This window comes from Trachypithecus francoisi, unplaced genomic scaffold (assembly GCF_009764315.1).
Source record: "Trachypithecus francoisi isolate TF-2019V2 unplaced genomic scaffold, Tfra_2.0 Lachesis_group10, whole genome shotgun sequence".
NCBI lineage: Eukaryota > Metazoa > Chordata > Mammalia > Primates > Cercopithecidae > Trachypithecus > Trachypithecus francoisi.
In genome coordinates, this window is record NW_022681455.1 from 83,473,553 (window position 1) to 83,489,168 (window position 15,616).

Here is a 15,616-nt window from a genome sequence, read left to right on the forward strand (position 1 = left end):
GTCATCCCCATTTTAAAGATAAGGAAACTGAGAGGTTAAATAACTTGACAGCTAGTAAAGTGGTAGAGCCGGCATCAAATCCAGGCAGTTTGGCTTCACAGTCTGTTGTTAGACCCTATGATGTATTGCCTGAAATGGTGATAAATATTGTGAAAAAAATAAATGTGACTATTTTAAATACTATGAAAGACTGGGCATAGTGGCTCACGCTTGTAATCCTAGCACTTTGGGAGGGCAAGGTGGGTGGATCACTTGAGGTCAGGAGTTTGTTGAGACCAGCCTGAGCAATATGGTGAAACCCTGTCTCTATCAAAAATACAAACTTAGCTGAGTGTGATGGTGCACGCCTGTAGTCCCAGCTACTCGGGAGGCTGAGGCATGAGAATCGCTTGAACCTGAGAGATGGAGGTTGCAGTGAGCCAAGATCGTGCCACTGTTCTCTAGCCTGGGTGACAAAGCAAGACCCTGTCTCAAAAAAAAAAAAAAAAAATCTGGGCATGGTGGTGCACACCTGTGGTCCCAGCTACTTGGGAGGCTGAGGTGGGAGGATCACCTGAGCCTAGGAAGGTCAAGCCTGCAGTAAGACATGATTACGCCACTGCACTGCAGCCTGGGCAACAGAGTGAGACCCTGTCTCAATAAATATTTACATACATACTATGAAAAGTGACTGGGGGCATGTTTAGATTGCATAGTCCAGGAAGATATATAGTAAGCATTGTAGGTTACCTACTTAATTGCTCTTTTTCCTCTTCTCCAGTCTTTTTTTTTTTTTTTTTTTTTTTTGAGGAAGAGACAGGGTCTGGCTCTGTTGTCCAGGCTAGAGTGCAGTGGCATAATCACAGCTCACTTGTGTAAAGACTACAGTGAGCATCACCATGCCTGGCTCCTCTTCTATTCTTGCAGAATTTTTTTTTTTTTTTTTTTTAGGAGTCTCACTCTGTCACCCAGGCTGGAGTGCTGTGGTGTGATCTCTGCTCACTGCAACCTCTGTCTCCTGGGTTCACGTGATTCTCCTGCCTCAGTCTTCCAAGTAGCTGGGATTACAGGTGCACATCACCACACCCAGCTAATTTTTATATTTTTGGTAGAGATGGGGTTTCACCATGTTGGCCAGACTGGTCTTGAACTCCTGACCTCAAGTGATGCTCCCCCTTCTGCCTCCCAAAGTCTTGGGATTACAGGCGTGAGCCACTGCATCTGGCCACTTATAGAATCTTGATTTTTTTTGGGAGTCCACGCTCCTCCACTTGATTGTTCTACTTGACTGGTCATAGTATTCCCATTGCCCTGGCCATTGATTGGTTTATGAATGAGCATGTTATGGATAGTAAGTTGGAGGAAGTCTTTTTTTTTTTTTTTTTTTTTGAGCCAGAATCTCACTCTGTCACCAGGCTGGAGTGCAGTGGCGCAATCTCGGCTCACTGCAACCTCCACCTCCTGGGTTCAAGTGATTCCCCTGCCTCAGCCTCCTGAGTATCTGGGACTACAGGCACGCGTCACCACGCCCGGCTAAGTTTTTGTATTTTAGTAGACACAGGGTTTCACCATGTTGGCCAGGATGGTCTCGTGATCTGCCCGCCTCGGCCTCCCAAAGTGCTGGGATTGCAGGTATGAGCCACTGCCTGGCCAAGTTGGAGAAAGTCTATTGGAAATTTCTGGGAAATGTTCTTCTTAGTGCTTTAAAGAAATTACAGGGGCTGGGCATGGTTGTTCATGCCTGTAAACCCAGCAGTTTCAGAGGCCGAGGCAGGAGGATCTATTGAGGCCAGCCCTGGCAACATGGCGACACTCTACACAAAATTAAAAAAAATTAGCCGGGCATGGTGGCATGCACCTGTATTCCCAGCTACTCATAGGCTAAGGTGGGAGGATCACTTGAGCCCAGGAGAGTTTGTTATAGTGAGCTGTGATCAACCCGCTGCACTCCAACCTGGATGATGGAGACCTTGTCTCAAAAAAAAAAAAAAAAAAAATCAAACAAACAAGACCCCAAAAGACACAGAATGTTTCTACCTCTAGATGTTGGTATGTGAAGAGAGGCTTGAGAGGAAACCTAGTCCGCAGGCTGAAATTGGCAAGTCAGCCAGATAGAAAGGAACTTGATCCTTCCTAACATTGCTGAGCCACTTATTGTACAAGTTCCAGAAATACCCTAATTTAGGACTCTGGCTATATAAGAAAATAAACTCCTTTAATGGTCAAACTACTTTTAGTTCAGTTTTCTGTTACTTGCCTTTTAGAAAGTGACATTTAAGCTGAGGACAAATCAAGGGGAATAGAGTTCTAGGCAGAGGGAACAACCAATGCCTAATGCAGGAAAGTCCTGGCATATTGCAGTGTGGCAGGAAGGTGGTGAGCAAAAGAGAGAGTGGTTGCATGTGTACAGTGTAGGAGAAGTAAAAAGAGGTCAGATCAGACCAATTCACCATGAGTTTCATTTTAGATTTTTTTTTTTGTAGACGGAGTCTCCCTCCATTGCTCAGGCTAAAATGCAGTAGTGTGATCTCAGCTCACTGCAACCTCTGCTTCCCGGGTTCAAGAAATTATCCTGCTTCAGCCTCCCTAGTAGCTGGGATTACAGGCATGCGCCACCACGCCCAGCTAATTTTTGTATTTTTAGTAGAGACAGGGTTTCACCATGTTGGTTAGGCTGGCCTCGAACTCCTGACCTTAGGTGATCTGCCCGCCTTGGCCTCCCAAAGTGCTGGGATTACAAGTGTGAGCCACCACGCCCAGCCTCAGAGGGTTTTAAGCAGGAGAGTGATCATATTTTGGGCAGATCATTTGAACCCAGGAGTTCGAGGCTGCAGGGAGCTATGATTGTGCCACTGCACTCCAGCCTGGGTGACAGAGCGAGACTCTGTCTCCACAAAAAAAAAAAAAAAAAAGAATTGGAGAAGGCAAGAGTAGAAGCAGGGGGATGAGTTACTGCTGTTGTCCAGGCAAGAGATGATGGTGACTTGAGCCAGGTGATGGGGGGTGAAGATGGAGAGAAGTGGATGTCTTGGGGACGTATTTTGAAGGTAGATCTGGAGGTTTTTGTTGGTTTTGAATGGGGGATGGGAGAAAGGATAGAATGGCTTACAGATTTTGAGGGTTTGGCAACCCTGTGGGTGGTTGGTGACTGATTTGGGGATGGAAAAGATGAGGGGCAGGACTGAACACATATGGCCTCAGGCGTGTGGTTTAGGGCAAGGCAAGTTGAAGAGGCATGGTGAGTTGGCAGTGAAGTTTTGAATCTAAGGTTTAGAGGAGCGATCAGGGCTACACATTCAGATGTGGCAGTCTCAATCATTTAGACAATACTGAAAGTCAAGGAACTGGAGATGAATGACTAACACAATAATCTAGGCAGAAAAGACCAAGATTTGGAGCCAGGTATGGTGGCTCACTTCTGTAATCCTAGGGCTTTGGGAAGCTGAGGCGGGAGGATTGCTTGAGCGCAGGAGTTTGACACTAGCCTGGGCAACATGGTGAGATGTTTTCTATATTATTAATGTTTACTTATTTATTTATTTCTATTTTATTATTATTTTTTGAGATGGAGTCTTGCTGTGTCGCCCAGGCTGGGGTGCAGTGGCATGATCTCAGCTCACTGCAAGCTCCGTTCAAGTGATTCTCCTGCCTCAGCCTCCTGAGTAGCTGGGACTACAGGCACACACCACCATGCTTGGCTAATTTTTGTATTTTTATTAGAGATGGGGTCTCACCATGTTGGCCAGGCTGGAGTACAGTGATGTAATCACAGCTCACTGCAGCCTCGAACTCCTGGACTCAAGTGATCCTGTTGCCTCAGACTCCCAAAGTGCTGGGGTTACAGGCATCAACCACTGTGCCACAGTGACTAGCCCTTTATGAGCCTATCTTCCCAAGAGATGGAATGCCTGAGTCTTTTCAAATCAAAGGTGTTTTTCCAGTGCAAGCCAATAAAGGTTTAATGACAGGATGGATGGATTGGGCCAGGCAGGCAGGCCATGCCTGCAGCACATCCTTCTGCTACTGGGAGAAAAGGTGCTGCTATAATTCAGAATATTTGTTCTTAAAGTTTTCAGGGGGAGTCAGGACAGAGGCTTTTAGGAATCTCCAGCCTAGCTCATTCAGGCCAGAGAGTCCCCAACACCCTTTGAAGGCTTCTTTCAACCTGCTTTTCCATCCTGTGCCCATACACATTTGCTGAAGTCCAGACAGATGTTCTGGACTCTTCCCTCCCAACCTTTGCTTCCTCAGTTCCCTCCATCTGGAATGCCTGCCCCATTCTGTGCACATCCAAATCCAAATGCCACCCATCCTGCAGAGCCCTGTTTCAAGGCCACCTCCTCTGAAAAGCCTTCCTAAACTTCCTCCTAAAAGGAAATAGGGTCAGGCGCAGTGGCTCATGCCTGTAATCCCAGGACTTTGGGAGGCCAAGGCAGGAGGATCACTTGAAAAACCAGGAGTTTTCTTCTTTCTTTCTTTCTTTCTTTCTTTTCTTTTTCCTTCCTTCCTTTCTTTCTTCCTTCCTTCCTTCCTCCTTCCTTCCTTCCCTTTCTTTCTTTTTTTTTTTTTGACAGAGTCTTGCTCTGTCACCCAGGATGCTGTGTAGTGCTGTGATCTTGTCTCAATGCAACCTCAGCCTCCCGGGTTCAAGCCATTCTTCTTCCTCAGCTTCCCAAATAGCTGGGATTACAGGCCTGTGCCACCACGCCTGGCTAATTTTTTTTGTATTTTTAGTAGAGACAGGGTTTCACCATGTTGGTCAGGCTGGTCTTAAACTTCTGACCTCAAATGATCCGCCTGCCTCAGCCTTCCAAAGTGCTGGGATTACAGGCCACCGTGCCCGACCTGAAGCCAGGGACCAGCCTAGGCAACATAGCAAGACCCCATCTCTACAAAAATACTTTTAAACTTAGCTGGGTGTGGTGGTATGTGCCTCTAGTCCCAGCTGCTCAGGGGAGGCTGAGGTGGGAGGATCACTTGAGCCTAGGATGTGAAGGCCACAGTGAGCTATGATTGTGCCACTGCATTTTAGTCTGGGTTACAGTCTCAAATAAAAAAAGTGGTACCAGTTTCAATTGCAGGAGATGCCAAGAGCCCCCAAAAGAGTGAAAAGACAGTACCTATGGACCAGGCACTGTTCTAGCTGCTGGAGATACTGAACATCATCCCTACGATCATGGTGCTTACATACTAGCAGAAGGGAACAATTTTTTTTTTTTTTTTTTGAGATGAAGTCTCTCTCTGTTGCCCAGACTGGAGTGCAATGGCACGATCTCGGCTCACTGCAACCTCCACCTCCCAGTTCAAGCAATTCTCCTGTCTCAGCTTCCCAAGTAGCTGGGATTACAGGCGCCTGCCACCACGCCTGGCTAATTTTTGTATTTTAATTAATTAATTTATTTATTTAGAGATGGAGTCTCTGTCACCCAGGCTGGAGTGCAGTGGTGTGATCTCGGCTCACTGCAACCTCTGCCTCCCGGGTTCAAGCGATTCTCCTGCCTCAGCTTCCTGAGTAGCTGAAACTACAGGCGCCTGCCACCACACCCGGCTAATTTTTTGTATTTTTAATAGAGACGGGGTTTCACAGTGTTAGCCAGGATGGTCTCGATCTCTTGACCTCGTGATCTGCCCACCTTGGCCTCCCAAAGTGCTGGGATTACAGGCGTGAGCCACCATGCCCGTCCCAGAAGGGGACAATTCTAAAGCGAACTAACACATTCTCAAGGGAATTATAGGCTAGGATAAGAGCTACAAAGCAAATAAACCGGGTGATGCATTGGAGAGTGGCTGGTTGTTGGCTAAGAGGTGGGAGAGGGCCTTTATGAAGAGGTTTTATTTGAACTGAAACAGGACTGAGAACGAGCCAGCCAGGCGAGTGTGAGGTGAGGTTCCAGACAGAGGGAACTGCAAGCACAAAGGATCTTGATTTGTTTGAAGTCCTAGGGAAGGCTGATGGGCCAGCAGGTAGTGAGAGAGGTCGAGAGAGTGCCATGAGATGAAGTTGGATATCTGTAGCAGGGGTGAGAAATTGCTGGAAAAGCTGTTTAAGCACTTTGAGCAGGAGAAAAATTGATTGAATTGATTTACCTATTTTTTGTTGTTGATGTTAATAGTATTTTCATAACTGGCTATGTAAATATTCAATGTTGTTTGGGCACGGTGACTTCCACCTGTAATCCCAGGATTACTTTGGGAGGCCAAGGCAGGTGGATCACTTGAGGTCAAGAGTTCGAGACCAGCCTAGCCAACATGGTGAAAATAGCCAACATACTGAAAATACAAAAACTAGCCAGGCATGGTGGCATCTGCCTGTAATCCCAGCTACTCGGGAGGCTGAGGCGGGAGAATCGCTTGAAGCCAGGAGCAGAGGTTGCAGTGACCTGCTATCATGCCACTGCACCCCAGCCTGGGCAACACAGTGAGACTCCATCTCAAAAAAAAAAAAAAAAATTCAATGTTCAATGCTATAGTATGACTACATTTCATTTGTTCTATAAGGTTGTTTTGGGCTCGAGTTGGTAAGTTGGTTTGTTTTACAGGGTTATTTTTGGCTGGGTTGATTCATTTTTTGTTGTCATTTGCTAATTTTCTTTTTTTCTTTTCTTTTCTTTTTTTTTTTTTTGGAACGAAGTTTTGCTCTTGTTGCTAGGCTGGAGCACAGTGGCGTGATCTTGGCTCACTGCAACCTCTTCCTCCCGGGTTCAAGCGATTCTCCTGCCTCAGCCTCCTGAGTAGCTGGGATTACAGGCGCCCGCCACCACGCCCGGCTAATTTTTGTATATTTAGTAGAGACGGGGTTTCACCATGTTGACCAGGCTGGTCTTGAACTTCTGATCTCAGGTGATCCACCCACCTCGGCCTCCCAAAGTGCTGGAATTACAGGCATCAGCCAGCACGCCCGGCTTTCTTTCTTTCTTTTTTCTTTTTTTTGAGACGGAGTCTCATTTTTTTTGCCAGGCTGGAGTGCAATGGTGTGATATCGGCTCACTGCAACCTCCACCTCCAGGGTTCAAGCGATTCTCCTGCCTCAGCCTCCCGAGTAGCTGGGACTACAGGTGCCTGCCACCACTCCCAGCTAATTTTGTATTTTTAGTAGAGACAAGGTTTCTCCATGTTGGTAAGGCTGGTCTTGAACTCCCGACCTCAGGTGATCCACCTGCCTTAGCCTCCAACAGTGCTGGGATTACAGGTGTGAGCCACCGTGCCCGGCAGTCATTTGCTAATTTTCTAAATGATTATCACTAAATCTTTTTTTTTTTTTTTTTTGGTAGAGACAGAGTCTCATTTTGTTGCTCAGGCTGCTTTTGAATTCCCGGCCTCAAGCAGTTCTCCTGCCTCAGCCTCCCAAAGTGCTGAGATTACGGGCATGAACCACCATGCCTGGCCGCTAATGGTTTGCACATCTTCGATTATCCTGCCAATAGAATTTTCACACAATTAAATGTATCAATATTATATCAGTTTCATATTTTTCTTTTCTGGAAGGCCTTTCTGGAAGCCTTCCAGGCTCCCTGTCCAGTGTGGGCTGGTTGCTCTGTAAGCCTACTGTATAGCTATTACCTTCACCTCTCCCCTGTGCTGGGTTGCATTTCCTGAATCTCATGTTTTTCTTTGTTTGCTTTCTTGTTGTTTTTTTTTTGTTTTGTTTTGTTTTTTTGAGACAGAATCACACTTTGTCACCCAGGCTGGAGTACAGTGGTGCAATTTCAGCTCACTGCAACCTCTGCCTCCCGGGTTCAGGTGATTCTTCTGCCACAGCCTCCCAAGTAGCTGGGATTGCAGGCACCCGCCGCCAACTACGCCTGGCTAATTTTTGTATTTTTAGTAGAGACAGGGTTTTCTTTTTTTTTTTCTTTTTTCTTTTTCTTTTTTTTTTTGAAACAGGGTCTCGCTCTGTCACCCAGGCTGGAGTACAGTTGTACAATCTTGGCTCACTGCAACCTCTGCCTCCTGGGTTCAAGCGGTTCTCCTGCCTCAGCCTCCCAAGTAGTAGCTGGGATTACAGGCACCTGCCACCACACCTGGCTAATTTTTTGTATTTTTAGTAGAGACAGGGTTTCACCATGTTGGCCAGGCTGGTCTTGAACTCCTGACCTCGTGATCTGCCCGCCTTGGCCTCCCAAAGTGCTGGGATTATAGGTGTGAGCCACCACGCCTGGCCTGTTTCCTTGTTTTGTTGGAGCATATCCTCCGGTAGTTTCTTAAGAAAAAGTACATGGGATGAAGCCATTTTGATACCCTGCATGCCCCAAGATATCTTTATTCTACTATTTGAAAAATGTGGCTGGCTGTATACTTCCACATAGATTATCATTTACCCTCAGAATTTTGAAGGCATTGCTTTATTGTTTTTTTGTGTTTTTGAATATTTTTTTCTGAGACAGGGTCTCACTCTGTTGCTCAAGCAATCCTCGCGCCTCAACCTCAGGCACATGCCACCACGCCTGGCTAAACTTAATTTTATAATTTTTTTGTAGAGATAGGATCTCACTGTATTGCCCAGGCTGGTCACAAACTCCTAGGCTCAAGTGATCCTCCTGGCTCGGCTTCCCAAAGTGCTGGAATTACAGGTGTGAGCCACTGCACCTAGCTGCTTTATTGTTTTTAAGCTTCCAATTTGAGGTTGCGAAGTCTGATGTCATTATGACATACAAAGGTGTGTCATTATTCCCACACCTTTGTATGTGATCATAGTGATCAGAAGCATGAGTTCTGGAGTCAGACCGCCTACAAGACTGACTATGCAACCTTGGACAAATTTCTTAGTCTCCCTATACCTCAGCTTCCTCATATGCAAATTGGGGTTGTTAGAAGATTGGGTTAATACATATAAAGCACTTACTTCCTGCACAGAGTATGTGCTGTATAAACATTTGCTATCATTATTATTAGGATCTCTTCTTCATACGTGGCATTTTGAAATTTAATAAAATTATCATGGGTCTTTTAAAAGGTACTATGCTAGGAATTCAAGAGGTCTGTGGTTTACAACTTTTAAGTTCTAGAAAACTTTGATAATATTTGTTCTTCCATCTGCTTTACTGCCTTATTCTAGAACTCCACTTAGATGTTGAATCTCCTGCCTCATTTGATCTTCATAGATTTTCTTTTATTATGCATCTTTTTGGGCTACTCTTTTGTTTTTAATTTTACTTCAAGTTCTGGGATACATGCGCAGAACATGCAGGCCTGTTACATAGGTATACGTGTGCCATGGTGGTTTGCTGCACCTATCAACCTGTCATCTAGGTTTTAAGCCCCACATGCATTACCTATTTGTCCTAATGTTCTCCCTCCCCTTGCCCCCAACCCCCTAGTAGGTCCCGGTGTGTGATGTTCCCCTCCCTGTGTCCATGTGTTCTCATTTGTTCAACTCCCACTTATGAGTGAGAACTTGTGTTTTTTTTTTTTTTTTTTTTGAGGCAGAGTCTCGCTCTGTCGCCCGGACTGGAATGCAGTGGCTGGATCTCAGCTCACTGCAAGCTCCACCTCCCGGGTTCACGCCATTCTCCTGCCTCAGCCTCCGAGCAGCTGGGACTACAGGCGCCCGCCACCTCGCCCGGCTAGTTTTTGTATTTTTAGTAGAGACGGGGTTTCACCGTGTTAGCCAGGATGGTCTCGATCTCCTGACCTCGTGATCCGCCCGTCTCGGCCTCCCAAAGTGCTGGGATTACAGGCTTGAGCCACCGCGCCCGGCCTGAGAACTTGTGTTTTTTGGTTTTCTGTTCCTGTGTTAGTTTGCTAAGAATGATGGCTTCCAGCTTCATCTATATCCCTGCGAAGGACATGAACTCATTCTTTTTTATGGCTACATGGTCTATGTTCTTATTTATTTATTTATTTATTTATGAGACAGAGTCTTGCTCTGTCACCCAGGCTGGAGTGCAGTGGCGTGGTCTTGGCTCACTGCCAGCTCTGCCTCCCAGGTTCACGCCATTCTTCTGCCTCAGCCTCCCAAGTAGCTGGGACTACAAGCACCTGCCACCACGCCCGGCTAATTTTTTGTATTTTTAGTAGAGACGGCCTTTCACTGTGTTAGCCAGGATGGTCTCTATCTCCTGACCTCGTGATCCACCCGCCTTGGCCTCCCAAAGTGCTGGGATTACAGGCGTGAGTCACTGCGCCTGGCTTATTTATTTTTTGAGACACGGTCTCACTGTGTCACCCAGGCTAGACTGCAGTGGTGCAATCTCGGCTCACTGCAGCCTCCACCTCCCAGGCTCAAGTGATCCTCCCACCCTAGCCTCCAGAGAAGCTGGGACTACAAGTGCACACCACCATGCCCTGCTAATTTTTGTATTTTTTGTAGAGACAGGTTTTTGCCATGTTGCCCAGGTTGGTATTGAACTCATGGGCTCAAGCCTGCCTTGGCCTCCCAAAGTGCGAGTTATTACAGGTGTGAGTTACTGCGCCTGGCCTTTTGGGGCTACTTGCTGATAAATTTCTGCAACTTTATGCCTCCTATTAGAAATTTTGTTTTGTTTTTTTTTTTTTTTTGAGACAGAGTTTTGCTCTTGTCGTCCAGGCTGAAGTGCAATGGCATGATCTCGGCTCACTGTATCCTCTGCCTCCTGGGTTCAAATGATTCTCCTGCCTCAGCCTCCGGAGTAGCTGGGATTACAGGCGCGCACCACCAAGCCCAGCTAATTTTTATATTTTTAGTAAAGGTGGGGTTTCACCATGTCGGCCAGGCTGGTCTCGAACTCCTGACCTCTGGTGATCCGCCCACCTTTTGGCCTGCCAAAATGCTGGGATTACAGGCATGAGCCACCACTCCCAGCCCCCTACTAAAAATTTTCAAGTTTTAGCTTTATCTTTATATTCTAAGTGGCTGGTTCTCTTAATTATTGCTTTGTGGATTTTTTTAAATTCTTTTTTCCTATTTCCTGTATTGTCCCTCTGAGTTTCCTTTTTCTGTTTAAGTTGGAGGCTCTCCTCACATGCCTGGTGATCCTTGACTGCTCATATTTAAGAATAAGGCATTAAAAAGCTTAACATTAGCTGGGCACGGTGGCTTACGCCTGCAATCCCAGCACTTTGGGAGGCTGTGGTGGGTAGATTGAGGTTAGGAGTTCGAGACCAGCCTGGCCAATTTGGTGAAACCACATCTCTCCTAAAAACACAAAATTCACCGGGTGTGGTGGCACACACTTGTAATCTCAGCTACTCGGGAGGCTGAGGCAGGAGAATGGCGTAAACCCAGGAGGCGGAGGTTGCAGTGAGCCGAGATCATACCACTGCACTCCGGCCTTGGCAAAAGAGTGACTCTGGAAAAAAAAACAAAAAACAAAAAAACAAAAAAAACCAGCTTAACATCATTCAATAAAGGCTTTCCCCTAGGAGGCCTTGTGGTACAGTGATTTTGGGCTTTATTTTTTTGAGACAGGGTTTCACTCCCGTCGCCCAGGCTGGACTGCAGTGTTTGCACACTGCAACCTCTGCCTTGCGGGTTCAAGGTTCTCCCACTTCAGCCTCCCGAGTAGCTGGGACTACAGGGGCACACCATCACGCTTGGGTATTTTTGTATTTTTTTTTTCAGTAGAGACAGAGTTTTGCCATATTAGCCAGGCTGAACTCGAACTCCTGAGCCCAAGAGATCTGCCCACCTTGGCCTCCCAAAGTGCTGGGATTATAGGCGTGAGCCACTGGGCTTGGCCTGGCCAGTGTTTTTAATAGCTAATTGAGGAAGCAGGCTGGGCGGTCTCATTTTAGATTTTTATTCTCTTTTCAGTTAGGCTCCCTATCCTCTGCTGTGTGTGGTGCTCCCAACTTTACCTGTGTAGGTGAGGGGCAGTCACCTGGCTGTGTGAAGTAAGAGTGTGGAGAACGCTAGAGATCTAATTACCATGTATAAACTCTCAACCAGTATGTTTTTATCCCCAGCCCTTACCCCATCTTCCAAGCAATCTTCTTGCTTCTTGTCTTCCCCTACTGTGAAGGATTCCTCTAAGTCAGTTACCCCTCTTCCACCTCCTTTCCATCTTTCAAGAACTGTTGACACCTTCCTTTTGCTATTTCCTGCCCCATCCTGTAACCCTTGGGGTATATGCCTGCTTTGAGTCCTTTTCTGTCATCTCAGGGGGAACGTGCAACCCTAAATCTGGGTGTTAAATCCCCCAATTCACCAGGATCAGGGGAAACACTCACTCTGCTATACCAGACTCAATGTATCGTTTTATGACTGTATTGAATTTCTTTTTTTTTTTGAGACGGAGTCTGGCTCTGTCGCCCAGGCTGGAGTGCAGTGGCCGGATCTCAGCTCACTGCAAGCTCCGCCTCCCGGGTTTACGCCATTCTCCTGCCTCAGCCTCCCGAGTAGCTGGGACTACAGGCGCCCGCCACCTCACCCGGCTAGTTTTTTGTATTTTTTAGTAGAGACGGGGTTTCACCATATTAGCCAGGATGGTCTCGATCTCCTGAACTCGTGATCCGCCCGTCTTGGCCTCCCAAAGTGCTGGGATTACAGGCTTGAGCCACCGCGCCCGGCAACTGTATTGAATTTCAAACAACCAAACATTAGCCAGAAGAGTTTCTCAAGGTCTCTTTTATTTATTTAGCAAGAAATTACTCTTTATTGATCAAATCACCAGGAATTTGCAGCAAAAGACTTAACATCTTAATGACCACCAAGGCCTGGGCTCTGAGGCTTGCTCTGCCTCTCCCAGTCCTTAATGGAGTTTAGAGGGAGAGACGTCATTAACAGAGACCAAGTCAGATGGTTATAGGTCCTCCTTTCCCAGTCATCAGACAAGCTGCTCAATTCTTGTCCAGAGCAGGAAAGAGCCAGTACTTCAGTAACACTGAATAAAGAATTTGATGTTGCATTATACGATCTCTCGACAATTTAGTTATCAACAATATTGGTCCAAAACTCATTTGCTTCTGATCTAAATTTTTTTCATTTTGCAATTTACTTTGTGTGTTATTTTAATAATCTCACTCCCTGTGCAGAAATTAATCAACCCAGTGCAAAGAAAAATCCCTCAACCTGGAATAGCCTCATCTTACTTTGAAAAGAGAAAACAGAGGTATTTTTGCTCCTCTTCTGCCCAAGTGATGAACAAACATCCCCCCAAAGTTCAAAATGTTACTCTGGCCTCGGAATGTACATAAAAGCTGCTTTTGATGGGCTGATTCCAATCACCTAGAAAGGGCAGCCAGAACCACTATGCAGGTAGCCTTCTTTGGAAATTTCTTAAAATCAACTCTTGAGAACCATCCGTGCTTGTGGACAATGGCTCTAAAGTCCAAACAACTTCTGTTCTTTCATCTCACGAGCTAGGCTCAGAGGAGGCATTTGAACTGTCAGGAGGAAGAGCGGCAGCTGTGGCCCCACGAGGTAGGACTTCAATAACTCGCGGCTTGTCAATGATCCGGGCCGTTCGGTTTCCCTTTTCCACAATGCCAACGATCCACGCTTGGTGACCCTCTCCGTACTTGGAGGATTTGATTTCGGAACAAAAGCGAGCCGCCTGTTCTCTTGGCAGACAAATCAGTAATCCCCCAGAGGTTTCAGCTGAGGTTCCTTGAAGAAGCCCAAACCGTCCACTGGCCTTGCTGACGGCAGCCATCTTGGCAATTATCGGCAGATTATGAATAACAAAGGACACTTCGTTTCTTTGTTGTTTTGCAAGGTTCTGGGAGTGTCCCAGAATGCCAAAGCCTGTGATATCTGTGGCCGCATGGGCATTAAATGTGTGCATTAAACCTGCAGCAGTTCTGTTGAGGGTAGCCATATTGAACATGGCTTCCTGATAGGCCAGCTCCACCTCTTCTCTGGAGACTACCATCTTTACTTTATTCCATCTTTCAGGATTATCCAGCCATTGGTGGGCATTGACAGCAACCTGGGTTCCTAATGGTTTGGTTAACACCAGCACGTCCCCAACGACGGCGCTGTCCGGCATTATGAACTCATTTGGCTGGCATACCACAGTGGCAACTCCACCGATTATAATCCAAGGGTTGACCACCGTTTGCCCACCGGTCACTGCCGTCCCTCCTTCCTCCGCGGCATCCCGAAAGCCTTTGACCATGAGTGGCGTTACCTTTTCGCGTTCCTCCTCACTCATACTCTGGCTGACGCTGAGTAACATCAACATGTTGTCACACTCAGTAATCCCCATGGCGTAGAGGTCACTCAGCACGTTGGCACAAGCTATGCGCCCCATCATGTAGGGATCTTCCACCAAGGGGTAAAAGAAGTCCGTGGTCTGCACCAGTGACAGGCCTCCGTGCCTTAGGGGGATGACGCAAGAGTCCATCCCGATGCCCAGGGCTGGAAAGGTGGGGCTGGAGCCCGCTCCTGTTGGCATGCCGGCTTCCTGGGACGCCTCTTCCTGGCCGCCCACCAGGCCCCGGCCCAGCGGGGGCCGCACGTCCGGCCGCGTCAGTCCCGCCAGGAGTTTGAGCAGCGTCTCCTGCGGGACCTTGCAGCCTCAGCCCTTCATGCCGGAGAAGCCCGTCAGCCGCCAGCTCGGGCTGAGGCCCAACGCCTGGGGCTCGAAGGGCCGGTAGTTCGAGAAGCTCCGGCCCAGAGTCAAGCCCGCCGGGCCCGAGGAGCCTTCCGCTGCTGCCATTGCCGCCATCGCCTCTCCGCAGGCGCCCGTCGCCGAGACTTCCGCCATCGCGCCTGCCCGGCAGGAAAGGGAGGGGAGAAGAGGGCCCTTTTATTTGCAACTCAGGTTAATATGAAGTAAAAGTCAAATACTACCTGCAGGGATTCTCTCCAGCACGACTCACTCGGCGACACCTACGGCAGGCGCAATCTTCCTGGTAGAGGAGCCGCCGGACTCCCCTATTTATACCCCAGGTGATTGACAGATGCAACATCCAATGACGACTCCGCCACCGAGAGGCGGGCTTCCTAGACTCTAAAAGGCGCAACAACCTCAGGCTTGCAAAACCCATCGCAAAGGGATTGCAGAACGTCACGTGTTTTCCTTTGCTCTCCTAGTAATGTAAATGGTTTCTTGGCAGCGGCTGACGGAACATTGCTCCTTTCGAGTAACTTTTCCAAGTCCAACAAATTGTAGACGAGGGAAGATTGGTCACTCGACAAACCTCATGGTCGGCAGGATTCAAGGGTCACTTGACAGCGCACATGATCGATCCAGGGTAGCAAAATAGCCCAAGGGGAAAAACAGAAAGCTTGAGAAATTAGAAATTAAACTACTACCATTAAGTAAGCAAACTGCAGGCAGCATCAGTATAATGAAATGTTAACATGAACTTCAGGAACTCTAGGACTCAGGAGGTCGAGGCTGCAGTGAGCTGTGACTGCGCCACTGCACTCCAATCTGGGCGACACAGCGAGAAACTGACTCTAAAAAAGCAAACAACAATAACAAACAAACAAACAGCCCCCGACAAAAAAAAAAGAGAGAGAGAGAGATTTAGGACTGAAAGTCCAGACACCTGCATGGATTCTAATGGTGCTTCCCACCAGCTGTGTGTGGAGTCACTTTCAGCATCGGTTGACTCATCCATCTGTGGAACAGAGTAAGTTACACAGGACTGGTCTATTCTAAAATTTCTATATTGTTGTAAATATATATAGCCATGAAGGGCAGTTTGCCAATATCTATTAAAAACTCCACCTCCTGGGTTCAAGTGATTCTCCTGTTTCAGTCTCCTG

At 47.3% G+C, this 15,616-nt stretch overlaps 1 protein-coding gene across 1 annotated transcript; it reads right to left on the minus strand.

Annotated features, from left to right (window-relative positions):
* Positions 1 to 12,505: 12,505 nt before the first annotated feature.
* Positions 12,506 to 15,055, minus strand: SEPHS2 (selenophosphate synthetase 2). The gene has a single exon (XM_033218121.1). It carries the CDS (start codon positions 14,604 to 14,606, stop codon positions 13,251 to 13,253), a length of 1,356 nt encoding a protein of 451 aa, XP_033074012.1. The 5' UTR covers positions 14,607 to 15,055; the 3' UTR covers positions 12,506 to 13,250.
* Positions 15,056 to 15,616: the final 561 nt, after the last annotated feature.